The sequence below is a fragment of the Chelon labrosus genome (assembly GCF_963514085.1).
Source record: "Chelon labrosus genome assembly, chromosome: 21".
NCBI classification, from domain to species: domain Eukaryota; kingdom Metazoa; phylum Chordata; class Actinopteri; order Mugiliformes; family Mugilidae; genus Chelon; species Chelon labrosus.
In genome coordinates, this window is record NC_140354.1 from 2,782,409 (window position 1) to 2,795,659 (window position 13,251).

General features: G+C 39.7%; 1 protein-coding gene across 1 annotated transcript in view; it reads right to left on the reverse strand.

Annotated features, from left to right (window-relative positions):
• shank1 (SH3 and multiple ankyrin repeat domains 1) overlaps positions 1-2,490 on the reverse strand; it is a 46,534-nt gene extending 44,044 nt beyond the window's left edge. Inside the window, exon 1 of the mRNA XM_084569899.1 lies at positions 1,434-2,490. Within this exon, the coding sequence (XP_084426025.1) occupies positions 1,434-1,934 (501 nt within the window). The 5' untranslated portion in view covers positions 1,935-2,490. The remainder of the gene's footprint in view (positions 1-1,433) is intronic.
• Between the last annotated feature and the right edge of the window lie 10,761 nt (positions 2,491-13,251).

Below are 13,251 nucleotides of genomic sequence, written 5' to 3' on the forward strand. Positions count from 1 at the left end.
GCAATGCAGCCTCCAGTTTGTCAAAGAAAAGGCTAGTCTGGTTCAGCTTTAATGCACACTTTCTTCTCCTCTGCTCTTCCCTTTTCTTCCTGTTTCTCCTCCACAAAAACACACACTTGCAGCCTCAGTCCCTCGCATCCACAATTCTCGGCTCTTTATAATTCAATTATCAAAACAACCAAGGTTCTACTTATGATTCATGTTAACAGATCACTCATCAGAGAAACACCGGGGGGAAAAGACAGAGAAGATGCCTGGGCGTCTGGCAGTGGCGGTTGCCTAATTTCTGTGTGTTGTTAAAGTGTGGGAGAGTGGCGTACTGTACATGGAGGCATCTGCATCCACAGCCAGCGAAGCCAATTTAGACACACTTCTGATGGAAGCTGTTGTGCTGATGTGATGTAAAAAACTCATCTGGGAAATGAAGAGCGATGGCAGATCAATCTGTCATGACTCTGGATTGCCCTCTCAAAACCAGTTATACCACAAAGGTATATTCACTGTGTGCTTTATTACACCATTTAAAAGCTCTTTGGCAACATTAAGCCTGGGGCTACGCATCCCCCAACTGTTACCATCTTCACTTCAACTTAACTTTCTTTTACCCTATTTGTATCCTTTCCTGCTTTAAGCGTTTTTAAAATCAAGTTTGTTTCCACATATTTTCCTTCTCATTCTCATTCTGACCACTCGTGTGTTTGCATTTGAGCTCTGCTTTCTCTGTCTCTCTCCCTTTCATTCTGGAGTTGGGTCACCCTGAATGTCTCTCTCTCGTTCTTTCTCAGATCAGTTACTTTGCTGACAAGTATTTGAGCTTCTCTCAGTGTTTTTGCTGACGTTGCAATGAATGAGCAAGAAAGAGAATAATACACCCAGTCCTTTGAGACATGCAATGTTTCTTGAGTATTATGCACATTTTGACTGAACTGACTACATACAGCATACTGTTATATACTTCAGGATGGATTGTGAGATTATTGGCCCTTTGATGCAGATGCCAAGGGTGACTCCTTCTTACATAATAATGTTGTCTGAAGTCTCAGGGCTCCCAGTACATTGAGTAAATACAGAAGCCTAAATATTTTACTGAAAACTTGAAGTGACTTTCATACACTTTCATAAAGCTGGTGTAGTGTGGTGTCCAGTTGGTGAAGATATTTTCATCCTTGCCTATAATTATTGTCTATTTTTTTGTTTTGTTTTGTGCTTTCAATGTCACCTGTCTCACTTCCAGTTTGCAAAACAGGTTTTCTTGTTAAACATTTTGAGTCTCAAGTCCATGCTGAGATAACACTGAGGATGTCAGGATTACTTCAGAGGCACATGTGCTGTTAGATGTTGAAATTTATCAGAAAAAAGCTAAGTGAGATTGAGGCCCTTTGTGTTCCTAAACCTGTCAAATGATTGTTTCTGTGTGTGTTAACAGTACTGACCGTTTGTTTTATGTCTGGGATGCCGATGCGAAACACCATCATGGCGATGTGGGCGTCCTCAGATGGCACAGAGCTGGCACTGCGCTCCTTCAGCCTCCTCTGCTGCTGTGTCTGATTGGCTGGCTGTTGGTGCGTGGGTCCAGGGTTGGATGAATAGGGGTTTGCGGTGTGTCCAGGGTTCCCTGACCAGATCTGTCTGTCCCCACTGGGTCGTCCGGCCAGTTTGGATGACTGCCTGTGTCCTTCACCCCTGCCCCCTCGTGACAGGCCTCCTCGCCTGACCTCTTCCACCATCTCCTCTTCATCGTCTTCCTCCTCCCCCTCAAGCTCACCATTCTTTTCCTCTTCCCCATCCTCATCACACTCATCATCTTCCATTTCCTCCTCCTCTTCTTCCTCCTCCTCCTCCTCGTCCTCTGCCCCAGGATAGAGATGTCGATTGTTTCCCAGCATTCTTTGTTGCTCCTCGTCGCTGGACAGGGGACTAAATGGCATTGTCATGGCGACAGAGAGGGCAGCACCAGAGGCAACACCATCATTCCCAATGAGACACTGTATGGGGGAAGGAATGGAGAGATGATATGGTAGAAGAAGAAAAAGACGTTTGTAAGTAGAAAGTTTTCATCACATTAAAAAGAGTCTGGTCTCTATGGGAACAGATGGCTTCACTTACAGACATGCAGTACTTCTAACCTTCACTGCATGATGACATACTATTTACACTTCATGTATGAATGAACCCATTTATGCTATTAGTTTTCAGCTTCCAGACTCAGACTCCAGACTCCAGAATCCTTTCCTGTTCTGTTAATCTCAGAAATTGTCTGCAGACGTCTGAAGAATCAGAAACCATCTGTCTCACTGAGAGGAATAGTACCACTGTATACCAGCAAACATTATTATAGTGGAAAAAGCTTCCAAGGAGATACGTCAGACACCACTACTACACAAATAATATGCAATAAGCATGCAGTAGTATAACAATGGTAACTTTCTGACTGTTGCAGCAATGAGAGAAAAAATCTGTCTTGCTAAATGTCTGCAATATTATCTTGCCTTTTTCATTTAAAATGACTCCACATCCTTTTTCTCAACCACTTCTCTTAGGACAAACTCAGCCTCACTCCAGGCAAGGTTGTTAAAATAGCGATGTTATGTCCAGTTCTTTCATATTCTCAGCGGTAAGAAACAATGATGCCTTGAGTCACCAAAACCAGAAGTCTTGATGTACAATCTGTACTTTTTACCAATTTGAATACTACTGACATTGCTCTTTGTTCTTTTAAAGGAAATTAAAAGGAATTAAGAATTAAATGTCAGATTTAGTGAGTCATTGCTTTGAAGTTGTCCAACATCATCATCATGAAAAAAAATAATCTATAATCCTACCCTACACAGCAGACAACATGCTGCTGCAATACAGATACCCATAATGAACAATTTCACTTCATACAATAAACATACACTCTTGCTATGGCTGTCACCCCTGTGAGTTCAGGGAGGCCCCCTTCAGAGTGCCAGAGAGTGAGATAACAGATCTGTCCCTGAAGGCCTCTGCTTGGCTCTGCGTGCTCTTTCAGGATTTTCAGCACCACTACATTCTGGACAGCTCCACACTGAACCAAACAGCTGAATAACAAACAGTGAGAGGAACGATGCTCCACTTTACACAGGAGGATTGACCCATCAGCAGTGAGAAGATGACAGACGGAGCAATAATTACTAGTCACTTTGTAAAATCAGATTTTACATACAGATGTGAATGCATCTCATTACTCATTTGAAAATGATGCAAAAGGATAACAGAACAAAATTGGATTCACAATTTCGTCTGGGGAAAAAAGTAGGTTTGTTTTTCATTTGACTTGAATAGCAAGTGCAAAATAATGAGGTGACTTTAAATTGTAAATGGTGAGGGTGTGTGAGAGAGAAGAGGCAACCATGAGGCATGGGGGGATTCAGAGCTGTGTTGGGAAAATGTGTTAGATGTGTGGAGGCTTTCTCATTGGGACACTGAGCAAGTGAGAGTTCAGACTACTAGCTGTGTAGCTGGAGAAGGAAAAATTTTAGGATGTCATTGAAGTTTTTGTTAAGTCTCAGACTTTTACTCTTCTTAGAAAGTAAAAGCATCATAGTAAGGATTATTTGAAGCTAACTTGCTCCCAGAAATTATCCGAGTCAAGAATCATTTATTTGATGTCAGTGGAGAAACATGTACCTTGACCTGTGCTGTTTGAAGGCATTACTTGAAAATTCTCACCACAATCCTTTGCCGGAGCTAAAAAATAATAATAATAACACTATTTCAAACCTGAATTTGAGGTTAAACTTGTTAACTGGATATTTCTTCTGGAGGGGAATACTTATCAGTCTCTGCTTTTTTTTTCTCTCAACACTTCTTGAACACACAAACAAACTGAGTGGAGAACTGGTGACAAATTCAGACTCGCTGGCAACAATTTTTGAAAGTCTGTTAGTAGTCAAACTTCTGTTCACAGTCATGAAGAAAGAAAGAGATAACAAACGAGTGTGCAGATCTGCAGGATATCCAGATTTTATCACCCATCGTCAAAGAAAATGGCAAATTAATCATTATTATTACCGTGTATTACCTTTAAGCAGAATTTGAATATTTGTCTCCCTACTTCTTCACCTTATGATCTTATTATATGTTTTATATGTATGATCCTTATATCTACAGGACTAAATAGTAACTACTGACATCAGATAAATTTAGTGGATTTTAGGCAGGTCTTTTAAGCTTTAGCAGGAGCCCACTGTTCCTGATCATTCGGCTGGAAGAAAAGAAAGAAAATTAAATTAAAGCAAGCTTGTGAAACAGGGAGAGAAGGTGACGGGGGAGGAGGAAGGGGGTGGAAACCAAATTGTTGATGACTAAAGAGACAAGGGCACAGACAAAAAGAGAAGAAGAGTGAGAGAGCTGCAAGGTTTCTGCAGGGTTGCCAAAAAGCCGATCAACCAGTGCAAGGTAGCTACAGTAGATATGATAATAAATGGAAGTGTCCATATTTTTGCATAGTGCTGAATAATCAAAGATAGGGGAAGCTGTAGTGTGAGGAGAGGATGGAGAATAAGAATAAAAAAGGACAAATTAGCAAGTATAGTTAGTTAGTGTACATTTTGTCATCCATCCATTACAAATCCTGTGAAGATCCACTTAGAATTCGTGCAAACTGGATACTTGTTTTCTTCTCTGTATTCCCTATGCTCATTGTCATTTATCAAAAATAACAGCAAAAGCTCATGGAAACATCATTTGGGTTGCAGTTGTTTGGTCTTAAATCAAAAAAAACTCAACAAATTAAACATTTTATCTAATTCTGGTGCCAAAGTACTTACATTAACTGACTCAAAATCACATATAATAATAGTTGCACTGCCTAGGATTTTGTCCAACCCCATCATGTAGACATTGGAAGAAGTCAGGAATTCACAAAATTTTATGGCAGTCTATCCAATAATTATTGAGACAGTGAGTCACTGAGAACCTAAAATGTGTCCAGCTGGTGTTGTTAGAACAAAGTAATGCTATGCTCTGAGGATTCTGAAAGCCTAATATAATCTCATCTACTGCATTCTAATAGTTGACAAGATGTCTGTGTCTAATTCAAAGTGGTAAACCGACTGATCGACGCAAACACTGTCACTGGCACACTGCTAGCAAGACAAAAAATTATGCATTCATCTAAGGGGAGAGAGCGGCGTATAAGAAAATGGTGCACATGATTGGAAAAGACTGAGCAAGAGTGAAACAAGGGAACGGTAGGATACGATAGAAAAAACTGCAGTGATATTGTGATAGTACAAAAGAACACTAAAGGAGGACAGCGAGGACAGGAGTTGAATGTGAGAGGTGGCTGTGAAATGAGATGTGTGAACTCACAGGGCTGGATGGTTGAGAGCAGAGAGGAGGAGAAGAAAGAAAGGATGAAGGCCAGGCTGAACCACAAAATCACTGCCAAAATTATCTGGTTAAATTGCCAAAAGGTCAGAGTCAATCCTGACATCCACTGTATTTAGATTTGGATTACCCCTACATTTTCATGCCAAATATTGAAAGGAGCCCCCCTCCCTTCATTTCTGTCATGTTGGAATAAGGCTCTGAAGCAGTCTTTATACACTCACACGATGCTGAAATGCTCCAATGAAAGCCATAATGACATTTTACAGTGAAGAAATCAGTCAGAGGCAGGTTTCTTTGCAGACTGATACCTTGAAGCTGTTGTGTAAAATCCACCCACACCACACAGTGATCATAAGCCTTCTGAAATAATCTGGAAGTGGATGGCATGACAGATGTGTTTGTCACACATTCTTAACTGTTTTACTCATATATTTTTAAGCCTGATATAAGCCTGATCCCGAGGGATGGCGCAGGGAAAATTAAGGTGAAGCTAAAAGACTAAATCCAAACTTTTGAGAGAATCACTCATCATCAATTAAGCTAGAACAGGTCAGGACAGAGGGAAAATTATGAGAGAGAAAGTGATAATCAGCTCCCGAGAGAAAAGTCATGACTCACACATAAAAAGATCTTCGTAATGAATGTTTTGTGTGTGAGCTCTCTGTTATGCATGTCTATGAGTGATGATGAAGAGGGCGATGAAGTGATTAGATATTGCCTAATGCCAACTAGTGATAATCATCTCCTCGGCTTGATATCTGGCTGTAAAAATCTTTATCTCTCGCCATTCTCCTTGGAGAGTCTTTTCACTTTCAGGTCAAATAATTAACACTTTCAGTTAGCTCCGCAGCTTAAAACTACATTAAAGCCACGCTACTACACAGGGAAGTAAGAACACTCTGCAAGTCAGCTTAAGTTAACTTTAAGTTGACTTTCAATTTAAAAATGTGTCAAGAGCACAAAGAGGGAATGCTGGAAGCTTTTTACACACAGCATTGAGGAGAAGGTGCTGTTACAACTTGTTAATATGTGATATTCTTCTGTGATATTTTGCGGAAGTGTGAATAAGTGTTGCAATTGTTTTTGTGCAGCCAGTTTCTTTCCGTTTGGTTCATCTGTTTCATGCCATTAACAAAAAGCAGGAATTTGCTGGATTCAAGGTAGAGAAAATTTACTGTAATAAAAGGAACAGTGCTTATTTGCCTTCGTGCAGGGAAAGATTAGAGGACTGAGAAGACTTTCATGTCTGTCCAGTAAATGCATAGCCAACAGCTGGTTATCTTAGCTGAGCACAATGACTAGAAACAGGGAGAACTAAGTCCCCAGGAACTGTGCTGAGCAATTTTGGCATAGTGGTAACACTTGGAGTAAAAGCACACAGACTCAAAAAGACATCAAATACAGAAGCTGCGTATTTATATCACATTCATGATAAGAAGCATCCATTTTTTATCTAACTCTTGGCAAGAAACTAAAAACACTTATTTTATAAAATGTGAAACTATTCCTTTATCGTAGACATTTAATTATTAAATGCGCTTAGATCAATAAGCGCTGAACGTTGCGCCAGGCAGACCTCCTGAGCTTATACTGCATGCTAACTAATAAGTGAAATAATGGCCACTTAGAAATAGAATTTTTAGTTTACTGCTGGCAGTGTTGTGTTTCTGTGACCCTGCTCTGGTACATTTGCTGTAGATTCATTTTTTCTCTTGCAAAGATCTGACAGCTTTCATATTTATCAGTTCCTTTGGCAGTGTCACTTTCAATAGTGTTTGCTGCTAAGTCTCATATTCAGACACAGGAGAATGTTATGCACACGCAGGCTATATCAGTTTTGTTTTTTATGATGTGCTGATTCCCACTGTGTTTTGCACACATTAATGTTCTACAGTATGTGGAATTGTATTTTGGCTATTCATTTTTGCTCTTGAATGTGCACATGTGGTCCCTGTAGGAGTAGTTTTATGTGTATGTCACTTCAAAATCAATCATAGTATCAAGTCTTTTGTAGTTAAAATCATCATCATTCATTGCTTCTATACTTGGAGTCTTGAGAATGGACAAAATATACATTATGTCCCTACCAAATCCCGATGTTTACCGAGGACTCAAGCTGGCATCCTCTCATTTGGGTTTGATCAGTTTGTGAAGAAAAAAAAAAACTTCAAGGCAATGCATTAGAAGTGCTAACATGTTTTGTGCATTTCTATATTTTACTTGTTTGTAAAATAGTAAGAATTCCAGTGGTAAGATTTACTCAATAAATACTGAAGCTCACATCACAAATAAAACAGGTGGCTATCGGCTCTGGTAGTAACACACTTATCAAAAATGAGATGTTAAGATATTCCTAGCTGGGGAATGAGTGAGATGAGCCATTAACATCTGTTTTTAAAAAGATTCAAAGCTCACAGGAGGAAGTGGCATGTTTAGCAAATCCATGTTTTAACATTAAGCAAAATATGGATTAGATCTCAGTTTGTTAACAGTTACCAGTAATCCCAATTATTATTATACATTATTACACACACAATAATGCACACTTAAACATTCCATTAGTGGCTGAAGGCAATGAGGAACAAAAAATGGGGTTATGAGGCAGCATTTCTACTTTCGGCGTGACAGAACTGAGAGGGAAAATGAGGTAACTTTGCTGGGTGACTTGCCAGAGTCTTGACCTGGTTCTACAAAGCTTCAATCTCTGTGCAGTCTGTGTGATGCCATCAAAAGACTGATATCCCACCACCACGGTGACATTTAACCTCTCTCCCTCTCGTTTCATCTTGTCTCAAACACACATGAATCTTCAAATGCTCTCTTTCTCTTACTCTCTCTCTCTTTGGTTCACCCTCTCTTTTATGTAGGACATAGCGTGTATATAGATAGATATTTTCAGTGTCTTGGTCCCCAGGAAATTTCACTGGGAAACTTCCAAAGAACAGATCGCCCCACTTTCCTGCCACTAAACTGGAACGGCCAATTTCCCTCCCTCCTTGTCTGACATCTACACACAAAATGGCACTCTGATGCTCTCAAATGGACACAAATCTCCTGTACAGCCTATTTGTGTGTGCAAAAAGGATTCATATACACATTCAGGACCACAAATCCCCCATGAAGATGTAGATACACATGGATAAAAGCTAATAATGCATGAAAACTCTGACCCTCTGGTCAGCTGAGCACGGACGTAATCATTCTCCAAAACCAAAGCGTCCAGGTGGGATCTGTACGTCACATAAAACATAACTGCAGGGACCCAGGGGAGCTCAAGCAAGGCAGAATGACGCCACGTGTTCTACTCACATTCTGATGTAACCATCCCTTGTGCTATTAAACTAGGGTGAGTGTCGATGGAGGAACCTGGTTTAAGTCTGAAAAGAAAGGGTGGAATGTAGAACAGCGTCATTGGTGTTCTCATCATGGAATTTTTTCAGAATTAGGTTCAGGACCTCTCTAATAAGAATATCAGATCATTTGATGTCCCAGAATCTACCTTCTACACACTCACCCATCTTATCGTATCGATGCTCAACATGCAGGCAGTAGTAATAGTGTTTTGAGTTAAATGCTCACACTGACTAACATACTGGTGTAAAGCATGTATGGTGCAACATCATAGCTTATCATGTTTGCAAGCTAACAACTACTTTTGGTTACAATAATAACAAAGAACAGTCTGATGTTTCGTGACAATCCAACTGCTGGAACAAGTGTCAACCTTGAGGTGCGAGTCACCACAATATCATGACTCATCCTTCTTGTAAGGCCTTCTGGTATGTACTTGTGGCAGAACCACGGTGTTTCAAGAAATCAAAGTCCTCACGCCACACATAATAACACAGTAGAAGTAATGCTTTGCAACAATGAAATCTATATTCTTGAATACATGAAAACCTTGCTTGGCAAAAAAAATAAATAACTAAAAATAAAAATAAATACGCTCTACAACCACAACAATGCCAACTAATAGAACAGAACTGATAGTCTATATAAATTGGCACTGTCAGTAACATAGTACTTCACAGCGTTGTAAGATAATGTAGCCAGGATTAAAAATAAATAAAAAAAATTCTCCGAAGCCTATTCCATGTATAGCAGTTAACGGTCTAACAACTTTAGACAATGAAATTCACAAATAAACTGCTTGATGTGCAAACTCCTTCTCTCTGTTACTGCAGGTGAAGTTAATTGACAGTCGTTGAGAGGACCGTTCTTCTGTAAGCGCTAACGTTAGCAGATAACTTTTCAAATGAGTGTGAATTGCACTAGTACTTTCGTTGTAATTCAGGACTGCCATGTCACGGTAATATGGGCTTCATCTTAAGTTAAGTATTTCCACACACTTGATGAACCGCTGCTAGGTTGCTACAATGACCCATTTGGCTAATCACCTCTCTTCTAGGAGGCGTCCATGTTGATATTGTCACGTGATTGACTTCCTGCTTAAAGCTCACGGCACAGCAGTAAAGTCGAATAGTCAATTAGTCGGTACAACCCCTATTAGCAACCGTCAAAAACATCTGCCTATCGTGAGCATGTTTTTTCTTACAAAGTCAGCAACATGCTAACTAAGTTAACAGCTACACCAAATGTTTTTAAATCAGCTTTTAAAGTTCGTCAGACTTTCCATCCCTTGATGGATATAGCCACATGGCTCATCCAATCACCTGTATTGTATTATTTTGAAAGTGCCTGCTCAGCCATGTTGTGCATTGGGTTAAAGTATAAAAATCTTTAGAATTCATCCTTTAGGAACCATGTAAATCTGTACAAAAGTTTGATGGCATTCTGTCCAATAGTTGTTCCACACTAAAATGGTGGAGGAACGAACAAGCTACCATCCCTAGAGCCATAAAGTTAGCATAACTGAAACATATTGTAAACACCTGGTCTTTCTTCTTCCCAGCACTCTATGATACGGTCACTTCAAACTATCTTGTAACATAAACCAAGCCATGACTCAATAGTAGCCAAGAGATTCAAATCAATTCAACTCAATTCAATTTTATTTATACAGCATCAATAACAATACAAATTGTCTCAAGATGCTTTAAAAAACCCTGTCTGAAACCCGGTGTGAAACCCCCAGGGCAAGCATGAAGGCGACGGTGGCTAGGATTCATGCTTAAACAAAAATCAAAAAGCTTTCACACCAACAATAAGCCCAAAGACATCCATCCAATGCCGCTTCTCTTTCTGTACATCAAAAGAAACAGCATTGTAGTACAGCAACACAATTTAGACACATGTTGGGGAAAACCAATAAAAACAACCTCCCCTGAGGGCTCCCTATACAGTATATAGACAACAGTGGTTTACAGTGAAAATGTGAGTGGGTGTATGAAACTTACACTAAATAAGACAAAATAGAAATGAGCATGCAAGCTCTAAACTGAAGGGTAAAAGTGGCCCTATATCCTACTTCCCCCTGGTTCAAAATGGTGTTTACTTCAGGTTACAAATGTGACAAATCACAACACAGTTACTTTTAAGGTAAATAAATGCCAGCACGGTTCCCATCTTATTAAGATGTCAGGTGTAGCTCATTAAAGAAACAGAAAGTTCGATTGTTGGCAATGATTGTATAAAATATTGTAGCTGCTTTTAAAACGTTTAGCACTAAAATGTGACTGCTTAGGTTCACTTACGTTGTGGAAACTTAAGTCTTCAGCTTCCTTCAATACAGAGGTAGATTCTTGTGAGAAAGACAGAGATTGGATGCATTCAGCATCTTGAATGGTTTTACTGCAAGAAGAGAGATAGTTAGAGACTTAGAGCCTGCTGTGTCTCTGGCTTTTGCACAGAATCCCCACTACTTACAGGTTCATCTAAACAGAGGAAGGGCAAGGTTCAACATTGCCATATAAGCAGTTGTTTTCCACTGGAGATAGTTACTAGTTGTTAATCACATCCAGTTGTCTTAGTCTATACTGACAGTTATGGCATATGCATGGTAACCATCCCAGCCAGGAGTACTCTTTCTCTGTACGTTCCCACAGTGCTATACCCACCTAAAGGAGTATACAAAGGCTATATCTGGAGATTATATAGTTTATTGGTAAACTGATACATGCAACTGTTACATCTTCAAATAGTGCTGCATCTTCTCTTCCTAAAGATCTCTTTCCATTTAGGCCCATTCCTTAAAACTTAATTTTCCTGTATTAATCATGGTGTTCTTTGCATTTAACCCATGCATTAATTCACACAGCAGTGTGTACACTTGGAGCATTAGGCAACTCAGACATGGACATGGAAGGATGCAAACCAAAACTTCCCTAACCACTACTCCACAGCTCCCTGTGTGAAAGGGAGCTATGTTCCTTCAATTTCGCTTTTATTGCTCATAGTTACAAGGATGTACAAACAAGTGAAGACATCAGCAGATTGGTTCTATACTGGGGTGAGAGTCTTGAGGAATTTTTTTTTTTTACATTATCACCCTTTTTAATACAAATTAAGGTTAACTGAATTTGAAAACACTTATAGGTACAATGTTTGCAGTGGTGTAAGAAAAAAACACAGTCTTTTTTCAGTTAATACATTTGTTATATGGTTCACAAGACTAAGAAAAGAATAGTAAAAAAGGATAGATCTTCAGTTAATTACCACAAATGACAATGACTGTGTGTGTGCTTGAAAAATTATTATAAATATTGTTTATCAAAATATTTGCTCTTATTTTTTTCTGATTTGCTGATTAACAGACTAATCATTTCAGCTCTGCACAATGACAATGAAAAGTCTTGCAAAAGCACAAAGAGTATTTATCTATGTGAGTAAGGCCTCCATGTTTGCTAAATCTACTGTATTCTCTACAGAAGCAATGAAGACAGTCAATTAGCTGGAGAGCCTGATAGATGAGATCACATTCAAATAGCCTGCTAATTAATTAGCTTTATTCGTCATTGTCACAAAATCTCTGTGGGACTGCACAGAATCTGTTCTTGTTTTCACCTAGCAGCTATATATATGCTGCTTGTTTTCAGAGAGATGAGTAATTTCCTAAATCACACAGACTCATATACTCTTGTCTGGCTGAGGAGCTGAAGTGGTGGCTCATCTTAGAGCAGTATTACCCATTTACTTCTATCTAGGGCCTCACGGAGGGCCAAGTTGTGGCTATTAGTTGGCAGCGCATGGGAAGGTCATGAATAAATAAACCACAGTGTGAGTAGCTGTAGGGGAGGAGACTGCTTGAGCATATGAGGGGCTGTGAAATATTAAAGGTAGATGCTGCTTCACTGCTACAGGCGCCAAATGGGACACTGACCATGTGGCAACCTCCAGGTTGTCCCCTTTTGCTTTCTACAGGCCACAGAAAGCCAACTTCACATCCAACTTCACATGTCAAACTGTCACATTCACAGCCTGTAGTCTGGATTTCTGCTTTGCTTCTCTTTTCATAACAACCTCCTTTAAAGTCCTGTCAGACAGTACCAAGCATCAGCAGAGTCGGCGTGGCAACTGATGTTCTGATCTCAACCCTTTGGGAGTTGATCGAAGCTAGGGTTGTGATGACCATGCAGCTATGGCTTAAATAAAGGTAGATTTTATACAGTGGTTGGAATTCAACACCTTCTACCTTCTAGAGACAGGACGGGCATGATTCATACTCACATATGCACAATCATAATGAGCTCAACAAAGCTGTCATGTTTTGAGAAAGTCTTGTCTGACCAAGAGATAGGGTTCCAAGCTTTTGAATGGAATGTCTGTTTTCTAAGTCAGATGTAGTAAAACCAGATAGAAACATTAGTTGAATCTCTTACCCAATGTCTACACATTTCTAATCTTCAAAACATTCAACTATTGTATTTTACTTAAGATTTCTATTTCATGACCGGTCCAGGGTGTACCCCAGCCTCTCGCCCGATGACAGCTGGG